This window comes from Equus quagga, chromosome 5 (genome assembly GCF_021613505.1).
Source record: "Equus quagga isolate Etosha38 chromosome 5, UCLA_HA_Equagga_1.0, whole genome shotgun sequence".
Classification (NCBI taxonomy): domain Eukaryota; kingdom Metazoa; phylum Chordata; class Mammalia; order Perissodactyla; family Equidae; genus Equus; species Equus quagga.
This window is the reverse complement of record NC_060271.1, coordinates 58,712,155-58,739,492: the sequence shown is the minus strand read 5'-3', so window position 1 is coordinate 58,739,492 and position 27,338 is coordinate 58,712,155. Positions and strand designations below refer to the sequence as shown.

Here is a 27,338-nt window from a genome sequence, read left to right as displayed (position 1 = left end):
CAACCCATAATCCTGTAATTCTTTTTCCCATGGTTTATCCGTAAGAAAAGAATGTCAAAGAACTGATAAAAATGAAAGACATTAAGCCTCACATTAAAAATGAATGACTGTAAAGTATAAAAAACAAATTTTATTATACAACTAAAACTTAGAAACACTCAACACAGCTTAAAAATTAACATTTCACATATCATGTATATGATGCACTGAGAAGAATACAATATCCCTTCTGTGGTTTTCTGGTCAAAAACGCATAACCTCAATCTAACCATGAAGAAACATCAGAGAAATCCAAATTAGGGGGATACTCCACAAAATAATTGGCGGTACTCTCTGAAGTGTCAAGACCAAGAAAGACAAAGAAAGAATGAGAAACTGTCCCAGATTGGAGAAGACTAACGAGACACGACAATTAAATGCAATATGGGATCCTGAGTTCGATCTTGGAACAAAAAAAAAGAATAATGAAAAAACAACAAAATCTGAATAAGCTCTAAGGTTAATAGTATAACATCAATGTTAATTTCCTGGTTTTGATCACTGACTATAATTACATAAGATCTGAACATTTAGGGAAACTGGGTGAGGTATACAGAAACTGTGTGTACTATTCATGCAACTTTGCAACTTTTTGAAGTCTAAAATTACAGCGAGTTGTACTATAATGCTTGTTTTGATTCATATATTAGGGAAGAATTTGAGCACAATGTGGAGTTCACATTTGCTTATGTGCAATTTCTCCTCTAAGACGCTCAAGAGGTGAATACAAAAAATTGCACCCATTTGAACTGAGTTCAGTAAACTGAACTGAGCCATGCAGAAATACACAAAATTTACATACCTCCAACATTTACCAGCTGCCTCAGTTCACTGAATGCTAAGAACCACACCTATCCACATCTGGTATTACAACTTTCCGCCAGATTTCAGATAACCCGCCTTGCACCACTTCACAGAAGCTCCCCACTTTAACATGCAAACCTTAAGTTGTTTCCATGGTAGGTTATTGTAGCATTTATGTAATTCTCAATCATTTAAATGTGTAAAATTGCGCTACCATTTTTATTAGGCTCTTACCTTTTTTTTATGTTTAACTGACAAAATTTTTTAATGTTGTGATCCTAACCACATTCTTCTCATTTTACTGCACAATTTTGCACAGCACAGTAATTTTTAGGAACACATATACTGTGTTACAGTAGGACTGTAGTTCACAGTAAGTTTTTAACAATAACATCTTTGAAGAAGTCTTAGTATCCTAAGTGTTATATATCAGTAGAGAAGTATTTTGCAAATGCTAAAAACAATTGTCTTAATTATGTAACAATTTGTTGGAGGTGCTACAAATACTTAGAATTCACAGAATTCCAAAGTTAGAAGGAAGCTTAAAGATCATGGATCAACAAGCATACCACCATGATTCTGCAGAAAGAAAACTAAGTTCCAAATAGTTTAAGGAATTTCCCCAAGGTTCCATGCCACATTCCTCTCTTCCATTTTGGGATGAAAAGTTTTCAAGGGTTCAAAAAGAGATTTTCTATATTTGTTCCAAACATATGCACTGGACATCTATTAAATGCAAGACATTATTCTAGGTGTCAGGGATATAATAGTGAACAACATAGACAAGATCCCTGCCTTCATGGAACTTACATTCTAGAAGAGGGGAAAAGATGAATAATATAATCTCAGAGGGTGATATGTACTATACAAATTAAAATGTGGCAATACTAGAAGGTAGGGGGAGAGGGGAAGGAGAGGACTTCTACAGATAGTACAGTCATGGAAGGGCTCCTTGATATCAACTCAGCTGGTAATTGATAATGAGAAAGATCAGAGGAAGAACATTCCAGAAGAGGAAACAGCAAGGCCCTGAAGAGAGAATGATCTTACGATGGTCAAGAAATAGCAAGAACTATTTAGAATACATCTAAAGCAGAATGAGCCTAGATTCAGAGAATTAGTTAGGAATCAGATCACATATAACCTTAAATTTAGTTATAATTCTGAGGGCAAGAGAATGCCATTGTACAGTTGTAAGCAGATGAGTGACAACACCCAAATTGTAGTTTTAAAAGATTACCAAATTTTGTGAAGAACAGACACAAAAGTGTTAAGAGTAAAAGCATTTTGGGGAGATCAGTGAGGAAGTTACTGCAGTGATTAAAGGAAAAGATGGTGGTTTGAATTAGGGTATTTGAAGACCGAGATGAGTGGACGGATTTGGGATATATTTTGGAGGCCCAATGGGGCTTAAGACACAGAGACAAGCAAAGAGAGGAATGAGGATGACTTGAGTAAGTTAAAGGAGGATCTTTTAATGAAAACAACACATTTGAGGGGGAAAGTGCTCCAAATCAAGATTCTGTTTTGACTATGCTACTTTGAGATACCTAGAGACAGGATGAGCTACCCTGGAAGCAAATTTCCATATTCTACCTCAGAATTTAAATAAAAAATATTTTAAATATTTAGAGTACAGATTAAAAGTGTAACAACTATGATGTGAAGCATTCCTAAGAAATGTTAACTCATATGGAGTTCAAAGACTTTGTTTATGGAAAAAGCAAAATACATGCTGACCCAGAGTACACGAACAAAAATGGTATAAAGTAATAATTCAAATTCTCTATTCCCCACCACAGTCTTACGTTGTTTTATTTCTGTTTTAAGTTTACATGGCATGTTTAGAGAAGAAGTCATTTTTCCCAAACATACTGTTTTGGAGCTGAAATTTAAATTCTTTAGTTTAAACCAAGGCACTCAAAGACTCCAAAAGCACTAAAAATGGAAGTACTAATTTCAGCTAAATTTACAGAATTAGAGTATCCATGCTTGCGGTAATTCACAAAATATCACAAAAAAGACAGTTTTTCCTGCCTTCTGGGCCCATGGTAAGACTGCACTTCCTAGTCTCCTTAGGGCTGGGGAGAGCAGGGGGAGGGGAAAGACAATGAGTCATCCCCATGGGTAACTCCCAGGCTGAGCACTTGTGACTACAGAGTGAAATCCTTCACAGCTCTTTCCTCCTCAGCAGAGCAGCCAGTAACATTCAAGATGACGACTGCTCTGGCAGCCAGGATCTCCAAGTGATCAGTGATGCACAAAGCCCCCTCCGCTAGCCCGGATGAACATGTACTTTGAGCAAAAATAAGTAAATAAAACTTTGTTACTTACACTACTGAGATTTTGGGGTTGTAGTTACCACAGCATAACTCAGCTTGTCCTGTTTGATACAATGTTTTTCTATGGCTTGGAATTTAGAAAATGTATGTATTCTTTTTTTATTTTACTTTATTTTTTTTAATTTTTCCTTCTTCTCTCCAAAGCCCCCCAGGACACAGTTGCGTATTTTAGTTGTGGGTCCTTCTAGTTTTGGCATGTGGGATGCCGCCTCAGCATGGCCTGATGAGCGGTGCCATGTCCGTGCCCAGGATCCGGACCAGTGAAACCCTGGGCCGCCAAAGCAGAGCACCCAAACTTAACCACTCGGCCACGGGGCTGGCCCCCAAAATGTATGTATTCTAAGAGGTTAGAGTTCAGAAGAAATATGTCAACAACTGAAACAATATAGCCATAGTATCCTTTTAGAAGGAGCACGATGGACCAAGGATCCAAAGAGAAATAGAGCCAAAGGGTTGGACTAAGTACTTTGTTCCAATGATTAATTGTCCAGTATTTCCTATTCAAGTATTAATCGTGCATCTATAAAACAACCATTATGTACTAGACAATCTAAAGTACAGTCATAAGATAGGTAAGGCCACTAACTCATGGTGTTTATAATTTGACAGAGCTATCAACTTATTATTTCAGCTTTCTTCAACTTTCCTAGGAAGTTTTCAAATTCTAATATTTATTTCCTTTAAAATCAAGAAAAATTTAGGGACAATCTCAATTTGATATTCTCAATCTTCACTTACTCAGTCTACCTTCAATTAAAACTAAATTATTTCTTTTTAAAATACTCATTGCTAATCAAATATTTTTAATCTATCACCCTTCCTTATACTTTTAGTTACTTATTCCTCATTTCTTCCCTTATATTCTACGACAATATATTTTCCTCTTTTACCGTCTAGTTGCATTTTCTCTGTCTCTGTCTTCCTTGGCTTCCCCTTTCTCTTTCTGGAAATGAACTGCTGGAGAACCTTCAAGGCTCAGTCCTAGGTCCTAGGTGACCTCATCCATTTCCATATCTTCAAAACCAGTTCACTCATAAACAATGACTCATAAAATTAAATCTAACTCGACTCTCTCCTTTGGGCCCCAGATCTAAATATCCAACTGCCTCTCTTCTACTATAATATCTCAAAATCACCTCCTAACTTAACATATCCAAATACAGTTTATGACCTTTTCTGCAAACCAATGCTGCAAAACATTTTCCATTGTCTTCTATCTCAGTGAATAGCACTTACCATCCATCCAGTTACATAACCCAGAAATCTAGGACTTATCCTTGACCACTCCCTCTACCTCAGTCCACAAAACCAGTCCATCACTGTGTCCTCCCACATATGTCCCCATACATTCCATACAACTCTTAAATCCATCTTCTTTCCATCTCTACTACCATCACTACTACCTAGCCCAAGCTCATCCTCTCTCAAGTGGATCACTACAAGATCCTCTTATCGGGTCCTTTCACGTCTACTCTTCTTCTCATATCCTCAGTCATTCCTCCCATTGCAGCAAATGTGATCTTTGCAATATTTAAACCTTATAAAGTCATCCTTAATAAGTCCTGCTTAAAACCCTTCATTGGCTCTTTCTGCTCTTAGGATAAAAGTCCAAATCGTATAAATGGACTGAAAGGCCCTGCATTGTTTTGCCCCAACACAGCTCTAGCCTCATCTTATTCCATGATTCTCCTCACTCTACACTTCAACTACAGTGGCTTTCTTTCATTTTCTAGAACATTCTATGCTCCCTCCATCACAAGGCTTTTGTGGTGCTTGTCTCAGTTTCTGAAATATTCTTTTCTAGTACGTGATAGACAGAATAATGACCCCTCAAAGATGTCCACGCCCTAGTTCCTGGAACGTGTGAATATATTACCTTACATGGCAAAAGGGACTTTTCAGATGTGATTAAGGATCTTGAGACAGGAAGACTATCCTGGATTACCCAGGTAAGCCTAATATACTCACAAACGTCCTTATGAGAGGAAGGTAGGAGAGTCAGAGTGAGAGGAGATGTGTCAATAGAAATGGGTCAGAGTCAGAGAGAGATTTGAAGATGCTATGAATGAGGCCTGAAAGAAGGGGCCACAAACTAAAGAATGTTGGCAGCCTCTAGAAGCCAGAAAAGGCAAGGAAATGGACTCTCCCCTCGAACGTCCAGAATGCACACCCCTGATGACACACTGATTTTAGGACTTCTGACTTCCAAAACTGTAAGATGATAAATCCGTACTGTCTTAAGTTTCTGGCTTTGTGGTAATTTGTTACAGCAGCAATAGGAAACTAATACACCCATCTTTACCAGTAAACTATACATTCTACTGATCTCAGGTCAGATGTATTTTTTTAAGACTTCCCTAAACTTCTTAATTAAGTCAAGCACCCCTTTTATTCATTCTCAAACCATCCTTTATATCACTAATTAAAGCTGTAACTGTACAATTATTTATAAAATTGATTGTTTGACTAATGCTTTTGCCTTTAATAAGACTGAAGCTCCACAAGACTAGGAACCATGTTTAATTTTGTGTACCAAACCACAAAGCACCTGGCACAGAGAGGGTGTTCATGGATTTTTTTACATCAGGAATTACTTAAAGAATTACCTGCTGTCCTCTACCAATCAGTGATGCCATCTTGGTAGGTAATCTGTACAGGGTCTTTCCTCAGCTCAGCACTGAATGGGCCCTTAATCTGAAGACCTGTGTGTTTCTTCAACTTAAAGAAATTTTCTTCTATTTTTCATTTGATTATTTCCTCCCTTCACTCTCTCTGTTCTCTCCTTCTGAAACTCCTATTAGGTGGATGTTAGAATTTTTGTCTCCCCCAAGTCTTTGTGCCCTTTATGCTGCATTCTGGAAGAACTACACAGCTAAGTCTTCCTGATCACTAATTTGATCTTCGGCTGTCTACTCTGCTTCTCAATCCATCTATATGGAAATTTTAAATATAATCACTAAAATAAAAAAGATTTCTAATTGATCCTTTTGCAATAGTCACTTAGGAGTTGTCCTCTCTCATCTCTCTAAACATATTTAATTATGTTTTATTTTTGAATTATATTCTGTTTGCTCTACAAATTCAATTTTCTTGAGCATTAAGTCATTCGTGATGGTGGTTTTCTTAAATATTTGATACCCTAGTTGTATGAGATGCCCTTCTACCCATCTATAGTTGCTGTGTCTATTTACTGCAGACAGCTTCTTTAAATTATGTGGGAGGATCTGGATGAGGTGTGGGTGGGGTGGGCTGGTACTTTTTTGTTCCGGAGGTGAGTATTCCAGCGCCTCTCTTAAGGATCAGTAGCTGCCTCAAGCACTGTTCTCCATTTTTAACCTCAGGAAGGTTTAGCGTGTCTGAGTGCTCTTCCTTAGTTAATTACCCTGACCACTGAAGAACAAAATTTTTAGCAAGAAGTAGTTTTCTCTGATCTAAAAAACAGATGTTCTTAATATAAAGTCCCCAGATGGTTTTGGAGTTCCACAAAATCCCAGAATGGATGTACAAAATTACTTTTTCTATGTGCATTTTTCTAAGTAGAAGGCTGATAGCATTCCTAGGATATTCAAAGGGTTCCATGACCCTAAAAATATTAAGAACCATTGCCTAAGGATTTAGGATGGAAGATTATTAATGTAAACCTGAGGGTTTTCTTGGCTTTTTTTCCCAAGCTGTCTGCTTTTTCTGCCTTTCAAAAACAGTGTCAGCTTAACAACGTTAACTACTGAAAAGCTGGTTGACCAAGATGTTATTATATTTATGACAGATAAAGTCATAAACAAATGGGATTGAATGAGTCTCTTCAAAAAGGAGAGAGAATGTCACATTCACAAAATAAGAACAGGCCATTAGAGACCTTTAAGTTTTAAATGACCTCTACTTTCTTTTCATTTGACTCTTATTAATGAAGATATAGTCTAAACCAACAAATGCACTAAATAGCTAAGGCATCTTACCCAAACAGTGATTATTAAAGGGGGAGAGCTACAATATCAACTTCAGAAATAAGTAATAAAATCAATGTTCTAAAGAAAATAATTTAGAGTATGCTACACATCTTGTTAGTCTTTGTACATTCAGCACCTGCTGGAAAAATAAATATCTCATTTTTTTTTGAAGATTGACCCTGAGCTAACATCTATTGCCAATCTTCTTTTTTTAATTTTTTTCTCCCCAAAGCCCCAGCACATAATTGTATATCCTAGTTGTAAGTCCTTCTAGTTCTTCTGTGTGGGATACTGCCACAGCATGGCTTGATGAGCTATGTGGAGGTCCGTGATCAGGATCTGAACCGGCAAACCCTAGGCCTCCAAAGTGGAATGTGTGAACTTAACCACTACCCCACTGGGCCAGCCCCAATATTTCTTGTTTAAATAAAGAAATGGAAGAATGCATTAGTCTGAACATGATAATTTAACAGTTATCACCTTAGGAAGACAGTGTATAATTTTAAAGGATTCATAAAATAGAAAGATGGCAGAACTAAAAAAACATGAATGCAAAAGCTTAAAGTTATACATCAAATAATATAAAGGCAAAAGTATGACCAAAAAAACCCCCAGCAAAATACCTAAGAATCCTACTGAATCAAAAGCAGACTAAATCAGCTTTTCAAAAACATTAACACAAAGATGAATTTCAATACCTATGAAGTAATGATTTTATCATCTGTTAAAGACTTATAGAGGAGCAAACTACTATTTTGGTCTCTATATTTTAAAATCTACAAAGAAAAGATTAACAAACTCAAAATGGAGGGATAAAAAGGAAAGAAAATTTCGGACAAGGAAACTCAAGAGGTTCTGGTGGCTCTAACAAGATGAGAAAAAAATACTAAATCATCTTTTAGGTACATTAGGAAAAAAAGCAAACCAAAATATTTATGTTATTGCATGAAAGGTTAAACATAAGTGATTCTATACTTATATCTCTATAAGAAAAAGTAGGAGCAGACAAGAGAAACTTTCTTAAAATGACTATAAGAGCTATTAATGTTGAAAAAAGATACAAGGAAAAACAAGTCATCCACTATCTTCCACATTTTTTTTTTAAAGATTTTATTTTTTTCCTTTTTCTCCCCAAAGACCCCCGGTACATAGTTGTATATTCTTCGTTGTGGGTCCTTCTAGTTGTGGCATGTGGGATGCTGCCTCAGCGTGGTTTGATGAGCAGTGCCATGTCCGCGCCCAGGATTTGAACCAACGAAACACTGGGCCGCCTGCAGCGGAGCGCACGAACTTAACCACTCGGCCATGGGGCCAGCCCCAAAACAAGTCATCCTCTACCTTCCAAATTTTTTAAATAGAAAAATTACAAAAGTCTAAACATTTTTGCCTGGAGATGGCGTTTTAACTAGATGTCTCATGATCCTTTTCAGCTCTATTACTCTGGTCTATGGAGAAAAATGCCCAACTCCTTTCAATGTGGACTTTAGAATGAGTCCTAAGTTAACATGCAAAGACAAAGAATTTTTATTCTCAGACTGCCAGCTTCCAATGGTCAATATAATACTCCAAGACACAATTAAGACCAGCAGTACAACCACAGTAAGAAACAAAATAAACGTACCTCCTTTTCTTCCACTACCAATCTGAACAGCAGGTTGAAGGCTTTCTTCATTTTGCAACAAATGAGGCAAATGATAATAAAAACTTGGCACTTGAAGAGATTTTTTGCTTGTTAACTCTTTTAATAGCTTTAGGGTATTATCTGAAACACAGAAGTATAATCAATCCACAGGAACACCTCACTTAGAGAAACTGCTGATTTTCCAAATATAGCAGTAAAACTTCATGAGAACTAGAACTGAAGAATTTTCTTTCCTAATTTCATACTTTGGTGAACGAAACTTCCATTCAAAATGAAAAAGATACTTTTGCAACCAGTCTCACAGAGCCATTATGCTAGTAACAGTCTGAATGAAGCCAAAAATGTCAGCCAAAGTACCTTGGGAAGGTGGAATGTTAATTTCTCACCTTCATAATGTGTGAGAACTCAAGCCCTACGGAACAGACTCTAAACATGCTACCCATTTATGAAAATGTAATAATGAGTACATTGACCACCAATAACTTTCACTTTTTTATGCTATTACATTTGACCAAATTTCACATGGAAGATTTTTTTTAATTCAAGCACAATAATTTAAACAGCACAAGTTGAGAATGTTCAATACAGATCACAACTTTCAAATAGTTCTTCAGGAACCAATGAATCATTTAATATAATATGAAATAAAAACTTGGTAGGATAAGCAATATTGTTTTAAAATTCCATTAAACTAGAACCTAACCTTTTAAATAAGAAATCAGCAAGAATTTAAATCCTCAATAACAATTCCATACAGAACAATACAAAAACTCCATTAAAAATATGACAAGAGACAAAAATTCACAAAAGAAATGCAAATGACTGTTATACATGAAGTTAAAGTTTATCTCACGAGTAAAGAAAATTATAAATTACAAGACACCCATTTCCACCTATCAAATTAGCAGATTAAATAATATTAAAATTTTGGTGATAATGTGACAAATGTTTCAGCTGTTCAGAACAGCATCAAAAATCCTTCAACATTTCTGTCCTATTACTATTACTATTCAGTAATTCCCCTTTCAGGAATTTAACTTTGATGCATTCAGTAAATATTTACTGATTATTTTGTTCTAGTCACTGTGCTGTGTGTTTGGAAATCAACAATCATCAAAACATAGATCCTAGTTTTTAAGAAAGTCATCATCTAATGAAAATAACTTAAGGACTAACACAAATATAATTGATTTATACACGAAGATGTTCTTCATAGAGTTATAAACTGGGGGAAAAAAACCACCCAGAAAAATCCTATTTGCCTAATTGTAGAAAAACATTTAATACATTATGGTATATGATTAGCTGACATATTATACAAATGATAGTATCATTTCAAGAGTAAAAACAAGGCTATAACACAATAATTTTGAAAGAAAATATGCATGGAAAAAAGACTAGAAAGAAACAAAAAAATTAACAAATCACTTGGCAGCAGACTTATGGGTGATTTATTTTTTTATTATCTATACCATTCGATAATTTTAAATGTTACTGGGCCATAATACAAATTTCATAATCAGCAGGGGGAGTAATGAGCATGAAATTTTAAAAATAATGTAAGGTAGCGAGTCTCAAGATGAGAGTAATTAATGGTAGAGGATTAGAACAGGGAATGCTAAATAAAAATGAATATTAATCTTGAAAGATTATGCAAATTTGGAGGCAACTGATTATATACACATATGAATTTAATTATCAGAAAAAGAATAGCACTGGGGGCCAGCCTGGTGGTGCAGCGGTTAAGTTCACACACTCCACTTCAGCAGCCCAGGGTTTGTTGGTCCAGGTCCTGGGCACAGACCTATACACTGTTTATCAAGCCATGCTGTGGCAAGCATCCCACACATAAAATTGAGGAAGATGGGCACAGATGTTAGCTCAGAGCTAATCTTCCTCAAAAAAAAAAAGAAGAAGAATAGCAGAGAAACAGAGAGATGATGATTGGCATCCATCTTTCTGACGAGAAGTTCTCTGAGAAGTAACAGGTCAGATCCTCAAAAGTACCCATTATAAAACTATGCTATTTCTTTTCTTATAAATCAGATTTAAGAGCACTAAATTGCTCCAAATAGCTCAAAGATTCTCCAGAGTCCAACTGAAGTCCACACAAGTCAGGACATAAACATCTATAAACACAAAGTTAAATTTTAATCTCATTTTGAATGTTTTTAAAAGACGCTAGGTTCTTTACTATTCTCAATGAAATTTATACATCTGAAATTTAACTTAATACTAGTCTCTTTAAATCAAATTTAGTAATTAATAAAATTATTTTATAATTTACCCTAGTAGAAAGTTTTGTGTGATGATTTTTCTTTCTCAAAAGGGTAACCAATGCTGACTGATAAGCTACTCTCTACAACTTTCAAATAAAATATTTCACATAACCCTCCGAAAATATAACCTTTTTATAAAACCAAAAATACACCTTGTACCTGAAAATTTATTCACTGCATCCTTACTCCCATTGGTTTCTGCTCCTACACGCCGAAACTGCTGGACAATGGCATTTAATTCAGAAGAACGCTGTGAGATTCTATGTTCAGCTATTCGAAGACGCTCTTTCAAAGCAAGAAATTCTCGCTGATAAGCAATCAGTTTTTCTAGAAGCAAAATCAAAAGTTATTAGTATATTTCTAAAGAAAAATAATAATCAAAACAGAACCATAAGATTAGACATTTTAAAGTCACGTTTTTCAGAAACAGATATTCATTTATATATTCACTGATACAGAACTGAAAATAAAAAAGAGCCCTGGCTAATTATATAACAAAGCCCCCACAACTCAGTGCTCTTAATATCTGTATGAATGTGAGCAATTTCTACTTAGCACTTCAGAAATTAAAAGACAGGGAGAAAAAGATGAAAGATTTTAGAATTAACACTTAAAGCATAATACTAACATCATTTCTCAAAAGGTACAAACAACTATAAAGACCGTATTTGTATGAAGAAGATAGATGAGGCACTGAAACTGATGATAATATATCTAATAATATAAAGAATATAACATATTTTATAGCATAATCATTAATTTCCACAGGATAAAAGTTTCCTCTGTACTTCATATTCTGCAAAGATTTCCCTAGGCCAGACTTCGGTCAAATACTTGATCCCTAAAAACTCAAACAAGTAGATATAAGACAACTCCAGTTAAAAGTCAATTATTTTAATTTGGGGGATCACAGGTCAGGAAGACCTGCTCTGGGAAATAAAAGTGGATTTTATGAGGATCAATATAGGCATTGAGACAGCTCAGATACAAAGTGCACAGTGAGAAGAGGCCCAAGGACAGAACCGGACACCAAAATCTAAGCGCTGGTAGAAGAAGAGAAACCATTCATTCATCTTGATCAGCAGCGCTGAAAGGGAGTTGAGGCTGTGGAGCAGTATGAGCAATTTCCACCACCCCATTAAACTACGAGAAATGAGAACAATCGTTTTCAACTTCTGATAAGCTAGATAATCTAAGGCTACTATTCCGACATCTAAACTAACTAAATCTTAGAAAGACTATTTTTTTACTTAATATTATAATCTCTGCTTTATTCAAAGACAGACTCAATAAGAAACAGACTTATGGAAAATAAATCAATGTTTCATAAAGCTGGTCTTAAACACAGTCAATTAAACTGTTTTTTGTCCCTTATATAAAGGCCCCACAGAGTAACTCTCTCTTAAGAATTCTGTGGCAGGGAAAAAAAGTCTCTCCTACTTAACTGTCATGCTTCCCTATATTAAATAATGTAAGCAGCTGCATGTCCCTTAATTTGCTGGCTTTAGGAGAGACGGACAGTGAAGGGGGATGTGATTAGGACAGGGCACACAGGGAGCTTTGAGGTGCCAGCAAGGTTCTACTTATTGACCTGTGCAGTAGTTAAAAAAAATTCATTATTATACATTCATGGTTTAGGTACTTTTCTGTAAGTGTAAATTCACAATAAAAGAAATGTTAAAAAGATACTATTCACAAACACTAAACTATTAACAACTATACTATAACAAAAACTATAACAATTATAACAGACACAAGATTTCTGTGATGAATAAATAAATTTCTGAAGCCTATAACAAAGAATAAATGAAGTCAACTCTTAATCCTAAGTGGGAAGACTCAATCTTGTAAAAAAAAAATAAATTCTACCCCAGGCTAAATAATAAATTCAACACACAGTGTTGAGACAGTGAGACAGTGCGCTCAACATCTGCTGCGAAAAAGAATTAGAACTTTTCGGACAAATAACTTTAAGATGAACCTGGAGCATTCTCATGTCAAGTAGGAAAATGCTATTTTTAAAAAGACAGGACATGTCAAAAGGACACAGGGAGCTACTTGAGGGGCTCTCACTGGGTGAATTCAGCCAACAGTTTAAATACCAAAACAAATACTGATGGTAATGCATTATAAGCTATTGAATAAGAATCCGTGAGTCCATCTCAATAATAAATAAAAATTAACAGGTGAGAGAAAAGTGTTTCTTACAGTGGAATGCCAACTTATAAATGTAGAAGGACTGATGAATGTTGGAAACTCATCATTTTGCAACTATCAGCAATAACTGATTCAGGTAAGAATCAAAAATGGAGGCTAAAACTAGTCAGTGAAAGTTTGACGAGGAACAGTCTATGTATATCATCTCAAAGTAGCTCTCCACAAAGTACTTATTAATTTACAAAGCGAAAAATGTTAATTTTACTGTGGAGAAACCTGGCAGATATCATCCTAACAAGCGATCAAAGTTCACATCAGCAATAATGGAACAGACATCACATGCCTCCTGATGTGATGCACAGAGGACACACCTCATTTCTGTGGTATTTCTGCCAAAAATGCATAATCTGAATCTAATCTCAAGGAAACATCAGACACATCCAAATTAAGGGACAATGTACAAAACAAAGTGTACTGTAAAAAATGTCAAAGTCATCAAAGACAAAGGCTTAGGCACACCCCAGATTACGAGACTATCGGAGATACGACAACTAAATGCAAAGCACAATCCTGGGTTGGATCCTGGACCAGAACACATAGATGCTATAAAGAACATTCCCGGAAAAAAATAAAAGAACATAGGCTATAAAGTAGACAACACTGTGCCAATGTTAAACTTCCTAAATTTGACACTTATATTGTGATAATGCAAGAGTATTCCTTGTTCTTAGCAAATAAACATTAAATTATTTAGGGATAAAAAGGCATGGTTTCTGTAATTTACTCTCAAATGGTTCTGAAAAGAAACAAACATCTACAGATAGAAAGATGGTAGAGGCAAAATGTTCACAATAGGTGAAATGTATGGAGAAGTTATTTTTACTATCCTTGTAACTCTTCTTCTTTTGAAACTTTATAAAAAAAGTAAGCAGGAGGACTGGATGGACACAGATTGAGTTTTTTACAGCTCTTGAGCGGTAGGGAAGCATATGGATCTAAGGCAGTCTCTGTCCCTACATGCATTTTCTTGGTACTTTTTGAAACCGCCTTCTCAGAGGCCAGCTTCACGGAGTAGGGAGAGTAACCAGTACCATGGAGAAATACCCTTACCTCTAACTCCAAAACACTCCTGTGCTTTGAGGTGAACTGGCCATGCTTTTGAAAAGATCCCATGGACTGCTCAATAAAGTCACAAGTATTTTCTTTCAGGCCCAGATGCTATTGCTGCTCTTAGTTCAAAGCCCACAGTTCTGCAAGGGCTCCAAATGGGTCACTTCCCATCTCTCTCACACTTGTCCTTTGTTTCTAACTCCATCCTTCTGTGTTAAAAGGGATCTCTCCATGACATCAGAGCAAGTCTATACTCCATCTAGAAAACCAAGTCAGTGACAAGACTATCTGTGGTAAAGCCCTCAGCTAGTCCTGCTAAGAATACCACAGAACACTGCTGGCTCTTCTAAGCAGAGGGGAGTTACATGTGATCTTCCCACAGCCCTTCCTTGCAGTCTATCCTCCATCACTCAATCACTCACCCAAACATAGGATTACTAGAGACTTCTGGAATTTTCCCCACCTATATTTCCCATAGTACTACACTGCTCTCTTGAGGAGAGTGGGTATCAGTTCCCAGAAGTTTAGTTCAAACTTTCACATAATAGACAAAAAACTCCTTCAAGTTACTGATATATGTTTGACAATTTCCTATTTTCAGCATTAGTAGCAAAATTCTTATTTTGCTTTTCTTTGAACCACTTCATTCAGTTTCTACGGGGGGACATGGTAGGAAACTGTGAGGGAACTCTAACACTATCATCTTACTGGAAGTGCCTGGTTTATTATTTATTATTTTGTTTTTACTAGAGACAGAATCTAACTTATTTTAATTGTAGAAAACTATATACCCAGATTAGACAATGAAAGTACAAATCATGTTCTATGAACCTAAGATTCTGAAACATAAAAAATTTCCAAAGAAACCATTTTAAGTCCTTCAAATCAAATAATCAAGTAAGTTTTCAGTGAAAAGGGCACTTCAGGCTTTCAAAGACTTACTAGGTTGAACCATATGAAATTATGGGTTTTTGATCATTTTTGACAAAAATAACAATTTCATATGGTCCAACAATTTAAATAACAGCTTTGAATTCAACAATTTAATTTAAATTAAATTGTACAGTATGAAAAATTATATAGATGAAATATTAACACAAACAAAACAGCACTAATAACTAACACCCAATGTACAGCACATAAAAACACAACAGAAAAAGTAATTTTTAAAACAACAGTATCTTCTTTCTTATTAACAAGATGTGGGGAATACTACTGAATTCTATGAGCTAACAGTAAAAACTGGCTTTTTATGCTGAAATTAAAATTACCAAAAATTAAACCCTCTTTTAAATTTCTTAATTTAACATTTATCAAACAATGAAATTCCGGCACTGGAAAGAACATTGATAAGTCATCTGGTTCATCCCTCTGTCCTTTAGTACTACATTGAAATATTTTACACAGATAAAAAGTTTTTTTTAAATATGAATGAGGAACTTCCCCAGTAATAGATTCCAAAATTTAACAAGCTTTACTTTTCAGGAAATCATTGATTTTGAAAAACATTTTATTTGACATTCATCATTCTTATACAACCATTTTTAAACTGAAATAAGAATGCCTAGATGAAATTATGGGCAATTTCCCACTTATAAATCTCTTAAAGAAAAAATAAAAGAACTGGATTCAGAAGGTGGTTTAGGAGAACGGAATCCTAGAAAAGCTAAAAGACATAGTGAGCACAGGTCCAAATGAAATAGGTTGAAAGAATTTGAACAGACAATTCTAATTAGAATGAATAGCTAAAAATTACAAACAAGACTAGCTATCTCATTGTTTCTCTAACTTTATGGTGCATAAGAACCACATCAGGGGCTGGTCCCGTGGCCAAGTGGTTAAGTTAGTGTGCTCTGCTTTAGCAGCCCAGGGTTTCGCCGGTTCGGATCCTGAGTGCAGACATGGCACCGTTCATCAAGCCATGCTGAGGTGGCGTCCCACATGGCACAACCAGAGGCACTCACAACTAGAATATACAACTATGTACTGGGGGCTTTGGGGAGAAAAAGAAGAAAAGAAAAAAAAAAGATTGGCAACAGATGTTAGCTCAGGTGCCAACCTTTAGGAAAGAAAGAAAAAAGAAGAACCACCTGAAAGAGCTTCTTAAAACACAGAACTCTCGACCCCACTTGGAGAGATTCTGGTTCAGCAGGTCTGACATGGGGCCTGACAATTTCTAACAAGTCCCCCGGTGATTATGGACTACTCACTCAGTAGCGGTAAGGGAGCCAATATTGTCCTCAAAGTAGGCTGAGACTCTAAGAGCCTGGAACTTAAGCAGTTCTGCTCTACTAGCTCCTTCCCTTCTCCGCTGGCCTACATGTTCAGGGATCCAGGGACAGGACGGGTTCATTAAAATGTTTAGGGCCATAATCCTAAAGATTTACACCTGGAGCAGAGAGCGGTTTCGAAATATCCAGTGGACACCTATTTCCAAAGTCTCTTTTAAAAGTTATGTAAAATTAACAAGATCATTCTCTGTTTTTGGAGCATTCCAATCAGAATTTACCACACAAGCATGGATTATGAAAAGACCTGAACCCTTCTCAAAAGGGAAAATAGGGCTCATAGATATACAGAATCATATACTTTAAACTAAAATAAAGAATATAATTCTATGTATTCCCTTACATGATGTTTTCACTATGCTTACAAAACAGGATCCTAACTAGTGAATACCAGAAATGCTATGGTTGAAAAGTTTTCTGGAACACGATCACCATGCGCAAGTTGCCCCCTAAGTAATATAATCATTAACAATGTCATTCAAAACAAACCTCCAGGAGGAGGTTTAATAAGTTAAAATCTACGCACTGACATTCTACAGCACATACTTTAAGATAATCAAATGCTGCATATCCCTATAACACACACTTTCTTAGAAATATTTTCGTAATCTAAATAGCTGCAATCACCTTCCTTGAGTTCCCTCGAGGACAGGGCAATCTCTTTTTACTAATCTTATCATAAAGTCCTGAATTCCATTATCATAGTGAAATGAGAAGAAAAAACAATAAATTGCATAACTTTGCGTAATGCTGATTAGAGTATACTTAGCCATATGTTTATAACAGTTCTTTACTTTTAAAAAACATTGACAAGGATTTTATTCAACCTAATTTTTTGAAATTCAACAAGTCAGGAGCTTAGAGTAAAAATTATCAGAGGGTTATACTTTCCATAAGTACTTAAACTTAGCAGACATTTTTCCATAAAAGTGTTGCTTCATTCCCAAAAGGAAAAAAAACATTTTGTATTCTAAAAGACATAATGGTATTTTCCTATGAAGAATCCCTCAAGACAGAGCATTTTATTCTACATTAGGATCATCTTTATTTAAAAAGCAGAATATTGATAATTAACCAATCCTACATTATGAACTAGCTCTACCAGCAAAGGTGGTGTCCTCTTATTCTATCTCCCTAGTTATCTATCTAGCTAGATCTGGTTATTCCTTTTATGACCTAGTTGATGCTTTCTTCTTCCCCCTCCTCACTTTCCTCTTGTTCCTTATCTTCTACCTTTCTGTCTTAACATTCTTCTGCAAAACCATTTTCAAATTCTTTGGTGTTTCTTTCTGGATTTTTCATTCTCAAGAACAAAGATCACATCTCTCACCTCTTTCTTCTTTCCTATTATTCACGTTCCCCGCAATCCACCCCAAAATATTCCCACCTTCTCTGTTATCTTTGTTTCAAATTACTGAGGACTTTTTCCTCCAACTGATGTAAATAGTCCACTTGCCTGGATACACTTTCTAGTCTTTTGTAACTGTCAGTGAAAACAATTGAGAATTTAGGATTTTCCTTCTTGCACCCATAATGGCAAAGAGAAGCAAAGTGACAAAGGAAAATATCTCACAATTATCAGACAAATCAGAAAATGAATGTAGAAAGAAAGGCAGTATTGCTCTAAACTCTAATAATGTTGGTGAAATTGATCATAAAAGTGAAATTTCAGACTCTGAGTCTTTAGGACAAAATCCTAAATAAATTTTCTCGAGTTCAAAATCAGAACTTCCAGTTACAGACCAAAATGGAGTAGACACACTTTTCCCTATTCTTCCCACTAAGCACAATAAAAACCCTAGACATTACATTTCAAACAAACATATAAAAGATTCTGAAAGATGGAGAGAAGGCAGACAGAAGGGACCTTGGGACCCAAGGAATGACAAAACAGTGAGTTCCCTGAGTTTTCTTTTTTGCTTCATATATCCCAGACTGGGTACTGGAGGAATCCTGGAAACACCAACAGGTGCGCTCAGAATGCCCCAAGAAAAACCTGCTCTCTCTAGCCAAAGGACTAAGGAATGGGGTAACCTAGCAAGACAGAAAACTTTTAAGCAATAATCTCTCCTCTAGCCAAATACTATGAAAAAAAAATATGGTCCCATCCCCAGCCCACTGGTAAAAGCCAAGTAGGGAGTCTAGACTTCTACCCCTGCCCAAGTGAAACAAGCCCTCCCCCCCCCACACACACACACACACGGGTGGTATCAGAGAAGAGTGAATGAGGAGCCAGGACTTTCACCACCCTCCAGAAGTAATGAAGCTCCCCCAGTGAGGTGTGAGTGGAGGCTACATGGAAAGCAGTACAGGGTACCTCCCCTGCTACCAGCCAGGGTGGTATCCACGAGGCCTAATGGGGAACCAATCTCCTATCTCTGCACAGCAGTAAGGAGGTGCCCCTCCCTGCTAGGTATAAACAGAGGCCAAGTGAAGAGCCTGGACTTCTGTCCTCACCTGGCAGCAACAAGGTGGCACTCTCCCTTCCCTTGACAGAACAGTGTCAGAAAAGGCCAGCTAAGACTAACAACTTAAGTAAGACCCAGAGACTCATAACATAATAGCCAAAATGCTCTGGATACAAGTGAAAATCACTCATCATACTAAGACAATGAGAAAAGCCAATTAATATACGCCAACAACAAGATGATGCAGATGTTGGAATTATCTGATAAGGATTTTAAAGTAGCCATAATAAAAATGATTCGATGGGCAAATTAAATTCATGAAAAAAAAGAGAAACCTAAGCAAAGAAATGGAAGATACAAATTACGGAAACAAATGAAAATCTCAGAACAGAAAATGATTGAAACAAAAAACTTAACAGATGGGCTCCATAGTACAATGGAGAGGACAGAAGAAAATATCAGAGAATTTTGAGAAAGACAACCAAAATTACCCAATCTGAACAAGAGAGAGAAAACAGACTGGAAAAACAAATTTAACAGGGCCTCAGGTACTTTTGGAACTATAACAAAAGATCTAAAATCTAACATTTCTGTCATCAGAGTCCCAGAAGGAAAGGAGAAAGGGTGGGATGGAAAAAGTATTAGAAGAAATAATGACTAGAATTTCCCAAGTTTAGCAAAAGACATAAACCTATATAAAGATTCAACAAGCAGAGAAAATCCCAAACAGGATAAACCTAAAGAAACCCATGCTAAGAAACACTATAAATGAACTTCATAAAACTAGAGACAAAGAAAAGATTTTGAAAGCAGCCAGAGAGAAATGACATGTTACCTATTGAATGAGTGCAGATTTCTCAGAAACCATGGCAGCCATAAAGAAGTGGCAAGACATTTTTCAAGTACTGAAAAACAAAAAACTATCGGGGCCAGCCCAGTGGTCTAGTGCTTAAGTTTGCCGGCTCGCTTCAGGCCTGGGGTTCACAGGTCCGGATGCCAGATGCAGACCTAGCACCACTTGTCAAGCCTCGCTGTGGCAGCATCCCACATAAAGTAGAGGAAGATTAGCACAGATCTTAGCTCAGCAACAGTCTTCCTCAAGCAAAAAGAGGAAGATAGGCAACAGATGTTCGCTCAGGGCCAATCTTCCTCACAAAAAAAAACCTATCAACCCCAAATTCCATGTCTGGCAAAATCAGCCTTAAGGAATGAAGGGGAAAACAAGGTATTTTCAGACAAAGGAAAACGAATGGAATTTGTCATCAGCAAACCTACCCTGAAAGAATGGCTACTGGACTGCTTGAAATAGAAAGGAAATGATAAAAGAATCTTGGGACATCAGGAACGAAGAAAGAACTGAAAGAACAAAAAAATTGGTAAACACGAGACATTCCTTCTCTTTTTGAGTTTTCCAAATTGTGTTTGATGGTTGAAGCAAAAAGTGTTACATTGTCTGACATGGTTCTAAATGTAGAGGAAATATTTAAAACAATTATAAGCTGGGGAGGGTAAGAGACTTTAAAGGGGATAAGGTTTCTACATTTCAATCAACCTGATAAAATGTCAACAGCAGACGACTGATACAAGTATATTATACATGAATACATGTATATTATGGTATCTAGAGCAACCACTAAAATATCTATACAAAGGGGTACACTCAAAAACACTACAGATAAACAATAATGGAATTTTTTAAAATGTTCAAGTAACTCAAAAGAAGTCAGGAAAAAGAAAACAAAAACAAAAAGCAGAGGAAATAGTGCACAAAAGTAAAATGACAGACTTTATTCAGCCTAATATCACTAATCACATTAACTGTAAATAGTCTAAAAACAATTAAAAGAGAGATCGGTAGAGTGAATTAAAGCACATGATCCAATTATACACTGTCTACAAGGCTGACAACCACCCCATGGAATCTGACTCAGCCGTAAAGAGGAGAGAACTACTGAAACACCTAACAACTTGGAAACACCTCAATTATGCTGAGTGAAAAATGCCAATTTCAAAAGGTTACATACTGTATGATTCCATTTATCTCACATTTCCAAAATGATAAAGTTACAGTGATAGATAACAGATTAATGGTTTCCAGGAGTCAGGGATGGTGGGGGATGGAGTAGCAGGTGTGACTAGGAAGACCTTTGTGGTGATAAAATTGTTCTGTATCTTCTTAGGGGTGGTGGTTACAAGCATCTGCACAAGTGATAATATGGCACAGAATCACACACACCCATAGTACCAGTGTCAATTTCCTGATTTTGACATTGTACATTATACATATGTATCTTATCACAAGAAGTAACCAGAGGGAAGATGGGTGAAGGTTACACTGCATCGCTCTGTACTGTCTTTGTAGCTTCCTGTAATTCTATAATTATTTTATATAAATAGTTTTTTAAAGCAAAACAAAAAATATTGATTTCTAAGGACAAGGAAATATAGCATTTTCATCCAGTTAGTCATCCAACTAGAAGTACTTCATCACAATGTTTGCCATGACAACCCAGAATATCCTGTTTTGCTAAAAGAATGGTTAACAGTATTCCTTTGTCTACTGTGTATTTGTGCAACAGGATTTACTGGATAAGTTTATAAGGAGACAAATGATACAGCTCTTATGCACTGAAAAGTGATTAGAAAGAGATGATATAGAAATGAAAAAACATCACTGGATTGATCATTCTAATTGGTGTCTATAAATTTAGAAACAAAAATGTTTTGCAATTAAGGAGCAAAGAAAATGGACATTCTCTCTTCAACAAAATTACGAGCTGCAAAGTTTTCAAAAGTTTTGTTTTTTGATGCAAGTGCAGAACTAGAAGTAATAATGAGTAATAATGAGAACCTATGAGAGATATACCTGAAATCTGGAATTAGAATTTATACACAGGATGTGTCCCAGGTTCATGCATCACAAATAATAAGCAGTTACTTCTACTCAAAGAACACTGTCCATTTCAGTTTATATACCTACCAAACCAGAGATATGTGGAATAAAAATTTGGCTTTGCTATGTTTAAATTCTTACTAAAATTTACAATAAAGTTGTTTTTCACCATCCCTTCATTCTTTTTTGTTTTTTAAAAAGATTGGCTCCTGAGCTAACAACTGTTGCCAATCTTCTTTTTTTTCCTACCTTTTCTCCCCAAATCGCCCCAGTACATAGTTGCATATTTCAGTTGTGGGTCCTTCTAGTTGTGGCATGTGGGACACTGCCTCAGCATGGCCCAATGAGCGGTGCCGTGTCCACGCCCAGGATCCGAACCAGTGAAACCCTGGGCCGCCGAAGCAGAGCGCACAAACTTAACCACTCAGCCATGGGGCTGGCCCCCTCGCTTTATTCTTATTTTTGTATTATTTGTAAAATTACTTACAATAAAAATAAATAGAAGGCGTCCACTGGACCCAGATGGTAAACACTGATGTCTATTTTCCTGATATATTGAGGGCTTTTAGACTGAGTTTAGGGAAACTGCCACTTCCTTCCATCCATGATTCACCCCTTCTCACACTATCTAGAGCAAACCTCAACGTCTGGGGTTTCTAGTCTTTGGAACCATGCTGCATAAGGGTAGAAAGTATCAATGAGTTCAACAAGAAACTCATGGTTTAGTCTACTCTAATAGCTCTTAAAAGGTCATCCACCCTGTTAAGTCAACTCTACATCTCCTTCATCTTGTGAGGTAAGGGGGACAGAGAGGATGGCCCTACTCATAAAGATATCAGAGTGTGCAGTTGCTACAAAAAATACACACCCTGGAGTTCTCATTTGTAGGCTGAGTATACTTCTCAAAAATTCCTTAGGCCCCACACCCATCCACCTTTCTGAATGTTGAAGTTTTTCATACACTCTGAAATTTCATCACATTTGCTTACCTTGTAGTTCATCTATACTCTTCTTCACACAGATGCCACTGTGAGCCCTCACTTCATCCCTCACCTGGATTAGAACATAAGTGTCCTCTATGCCTTCTTGCATTCCCCTCCAACTATTCTCTGGACTACCACATAGCTTATTTTCTAAACTGGAAACCCTTAAGTGACTCCCTGTTAACTCTCCAATGTCACCTCTTCACGTTAAGCAGGATCATTTCTTGCTTCAATATTACCAAACTGCTGGAGCTCTCCAAACACACTCTGAGTTTCATCCCTCCCAGCTTATGCTGCTTACCAGACCCACCCTTACCTTTTTTCAACTCATGAAATTCCATTCGCCCTTCAAAAGACTCTTTTAGTTGTCTCCCCTATGAAGCTCTCTCTGACCTCTGTCCTCTGTTTAGCTCCTCTTTATTTTAATTACCTTCCTATTTTGTATCTACTACACTGTACTGTAATTAAATACGCATCTCTTTTCCACTACTAAATTAACTGTAGATTCTGTGATGCAGGTGTGTCAGGAATTCCCAAGACTACACCCAGGTTCCGTGATTCACCAGAAGGACTCACAGGACTCAGTGTATAGTTGTGTCAGCAAAGGGGAAAGGCACATGGGTTAAAGTCTGGAGGACACCAGGGACAAGCTTCCAAGTGTTCTCCCAGTGGAGTGGTACATGGTACAGGGCACACACAATTCCTCCAGCAATGAGTTTTGACAACACATGCAAAGTGTTGTCTACCAGGGAAGCTCATTAGAGACACAGTGCCCAAGGTTGTTACTTAAGGCTAGTCATGCAGGCAGCCTCTACCTAGCACATACCAAAATTCCTGACTCTAATAAGGAACGCAGGTGTTCGGCATAAATGAATCAGCTTGTACAAACAGTTTAGGCACAACGAGCCACTTTTATCATTCAGGGAAAGTTTTATATCAATGTTTACCAGCCAAGATCACAGATGCCAAGGGCCAACCTTGCAAGTAGGCCCTTCTAATGATAAGCGGTCTCAGATCTGTTGTTAACTTTTTCCCTTACAGCAAGAATCATATTTTAGGTTTTCTCCTAAATGCCAATGCCTTGTAAAATGCCAGGTAATTAGTAGTAATACCAATGAACTGAGGCAAATCCTCTTAAATTAAAAAAAAAAAATTATAAGAAATTCATCAATGATATGTGCAAAACTTGTCATAGCATTATTTATAAGGTTAAGCTAAGGATGGTAATTTTATAAGATGGACTAGGTAAAAATCATGACACGGGAAACATTTGTGATATATTAAGCAAAAACACACGTTATACAACATGTAAAATATCACGTCAGTTACATTTTATTTATATTTAGTACACTAGTGCTCAAACCTTTTGGTCTCAGAACATCTTTACATTCTTCAAAATTAGAGGTCCCCAAAGACCTTTTGTTTATGTGAATTCTATCTATCAATATTTACTATATTAAAAAGTAAAACCAATAAACATGTAAAATGTTTAAAATTCATTTAAAAACAATAAACCTGTTACATGTCAACACACTTTGTCAAAAATAACTTTAATTTCTAAAACAAAAAAATTTAGTAGATTCACATTTGCTCAAATCTCTTTAATGTCTGGGTTGATAAAATACAGCTTAAATCTCATATCTGCTTCCGCTGTATCTTATGCGTGAAAAACGCAAATAATCAAATAACATGTTCAGTATTATTATAAAAATAGACATGGTATCATGAACCTCCTGAAAGGGTCTCAGGAATCCTCATGGGTCCTTGGCCCACACTTTGAGAACCATCAGTCCAGAAAAATTTAAGAAAATACATCAAAAACGTTAACATTGCTCTATCTGCTAGATTTCGTTGAATAGTACTTTATTTAATATTTCCATGTATTTACATTCTATTAAGTGAGACTGATCTATTACTCTCTTTTTTTATGCTCTTCTTGTCCACTACTGGTTTAAGGTCCAGTGTACCTTTATCCATGTACTTCATTAAACAATGGAGTCTAGAACTGGACAACTTACTCATATCCCCTGACGGGTAGTCCTTCTAAAGCAGCACAAAAAATTCAGTTAGCTAATGTTCTGTAATAACCCAATGTTCTCAGTTTAGTCTCCTCTAATAAATCAGCCGTGAATAATATCCTTTCAGAGTTAAGAATACATGAAGCATAGATTCCGCATACATTCCAGACAACCTCTGAGCACAGTACGTGTACTGCTTAAGAAGCTTTCCAATCTGGAAAAATTAGATTAGGAAAGTGTTTTAGGAAATGGATGCTAGCCAACTAAGCTGAACATAAAATAATACCAGACCAAGTCCAAGGGCTAAATCTGCCAACTTTAATACATAAACAAGAAAGGCCACTGGCCAACTTGGCAGAATCTAAGTCTATATTCTAGCCCCTCTGTAGGTCCTGTTTTAAAATTAGGTCCTTATTTCTAATACTTCAGATATTAAGACTTTTTTTTAGAAATTCAATATGACGAAACACTATGCCACGATTTTGTGTGTATGTATTTAGAGCTTGAAGAATCTTGGGTGTAGTGATTCTCAGCTCTGGCTGCATATCAGAATCGCCTGAGGGAAGACTTAAAAAACGCCCAGGGGACTTCTAACTCCTGGCATAACAAACTGAGGATGCCCACAAATCCTCTCCCCAAAAAGCAACTATAAAGCTGGACAAAGGAGTCAAAAACAACGATGTCAACACTCTGGAAATCAACCAAAGACATACAACAAACTGAGAAGAGTTTATTCTTGAAAACTACTGTACTTCGGCTAAGAACAGTGTAAGTCTGTGACTCTCTGCCAGGAGCTCCCCTCATCCCTCCCAGCTCTATCACTTCAGAAGTTCAACAGGGTGGGGCTAGGCCTTGAAACCAGCAGTCACTGCCAGTGCCAGAGGCGACACTTGATTTGGAATGTTGGTCAAATTGGCAATCTCAGAGGCAAATGAATAGGGAGGGCCAGGAGCTCTGCTAGCCTGAGGCTGCTGTTCCATTTGGGACAAGCAATGGACTGGCAGACTGGCCAGAGACCTAACAGGGAGTGAGACAGCTATAGGGAGCTTAAAAAGCTCTTCACATATCCCAGGCTGACTGAAGGCTGTGAGGATGCACAGCAGAGGCTAGAGCGGGCCCAAGCCACCCACACATGCTTGCACCCATGCACGCACAGAGAGGAACTGAAAAAGGGGCCAGAGGAAGTAAAGCTGGGGCAGACTTAAGTACGACTGTGCTCCACAGTCCACACGTGCCCATCAGCAGAAAACAGAGCCTCACCGGCTCAAAGTCTTTGACTACAACCTCTGACCAATCTTGGGCTGAACATGATGCTATGCAGACACAGGTGCAACCTCTCTAGGAAATCAGGCTTGAAAATAAAAACAAATCAAAAGTGCAGAGACATCAGTAGTCACACAGTGCGAGAGAGACAGACTTTGGGGATTTAGTCCAGTCAAGTTACTAAACAAATGAGCAAACAAAACAACCGTCACCACCTTCAGGGGTAAAAAGTAAGAATCCAGAGTTACATCAATGCTATGTAAAATATATAGTAGTCAACGAAAATTTACAAGACATGCAAAGAAAAATGAAAGTACAACCCATACTCGGGGGAAAAAAAGTAAAAAGCAGTCAAAAGAAATGGTCTCTTAGTGCTCCTAGATGTTGGATTTAGCGGATGAAGACTTCAAAACAGCTACTATAAAAGAACTAAATAAAACTACATTTAAAGAATTAAAGGAAAGTATGATAAACTGATGCAATGAATAGAGAAAATAAAGGCAAAGAAATCATAAAACAAGATGGAAATTCTGGAGTTGAAAGTTACAATAACTAAAATGAAAAATTCACTGGAGAGGCTCAACAGCAGCTTTTTTTTTTTGAGGAAGATTAGCCCTTGCTGACATCCACCACCAACCCTCCTCTTTTTGCTGAGGAAGATTGGCCCTGAGCTAACATCCCATGCCCATCTTCCTCTACTTTATATGTGGGACGCCTACCACAGCATGGCTTGATAAGTGGTATGTAGGTCCGCGCCCAGGATCTGAACCAGCAAACCGGGCCACCAAATCAGAGCATGTGAACTTAACCAGTAAGCCACTGGGCCAGCCCCTCAACAGCAGATTTCTGATGGCAAAAGAAAGAATTAGTGAACTTGAAGTTGGATGGATAGAAATTATCCAGTCTGAAGAACAGAGAAAAAAAAAGACTGAAGAAAACTGAACAGAGCCTCAGAGTATGAGCTATCATCAAGTATCCCCAGGAAAGGAGAGAGAAAAAGTGGTAGAAAAAATATACATAAAAAGTGATGACTTTCCACATTCTAGGAATAGAGGGAAACTTCTTCAACTTGAGAAAGAACATCTACAAAAAATCTAAGCTAACATCACACTTAATGGTGAGAAACTAGATGCTTTCCCACAAGGCAAGGATGTCTGCTCTTACC

At 36.9% G+C, this 27,338-nt stretch overlaps 1 protein-coding gene across 2 annotated transcripts in view; it reads right to left on the bottom strand.

The window, feature by feature from the left end:
• MGAT4A (alpha-1,3-mannosyl-glycoprotein 4-beta-N-acetylglucosaminyltransferase A) overlaps positions 1-27,338 on the bottom strand; it is a 112,351-nt gene that overhangs the window by 57,732 nt on the left and 27,281 nt on the right. For both annotated transcript variants that reach the window (XM_046662373.1, XM_046662372.1), the window contains exons 2-3: positions 11,213-11,380; positions 8,754-8,894 (exon numbers count right to left, since the gene is read on the bottom strand). In XM_046662373.1, the coding sequence (XP_046518329.1) occupies positions 8,754-8,894; positions 11,213-11,380 (309 nt within the window). The remainder of the gene's footprint in view (positions 1-8,753; positions 8,895-11,212; positions 11,381-27,338) is intronic.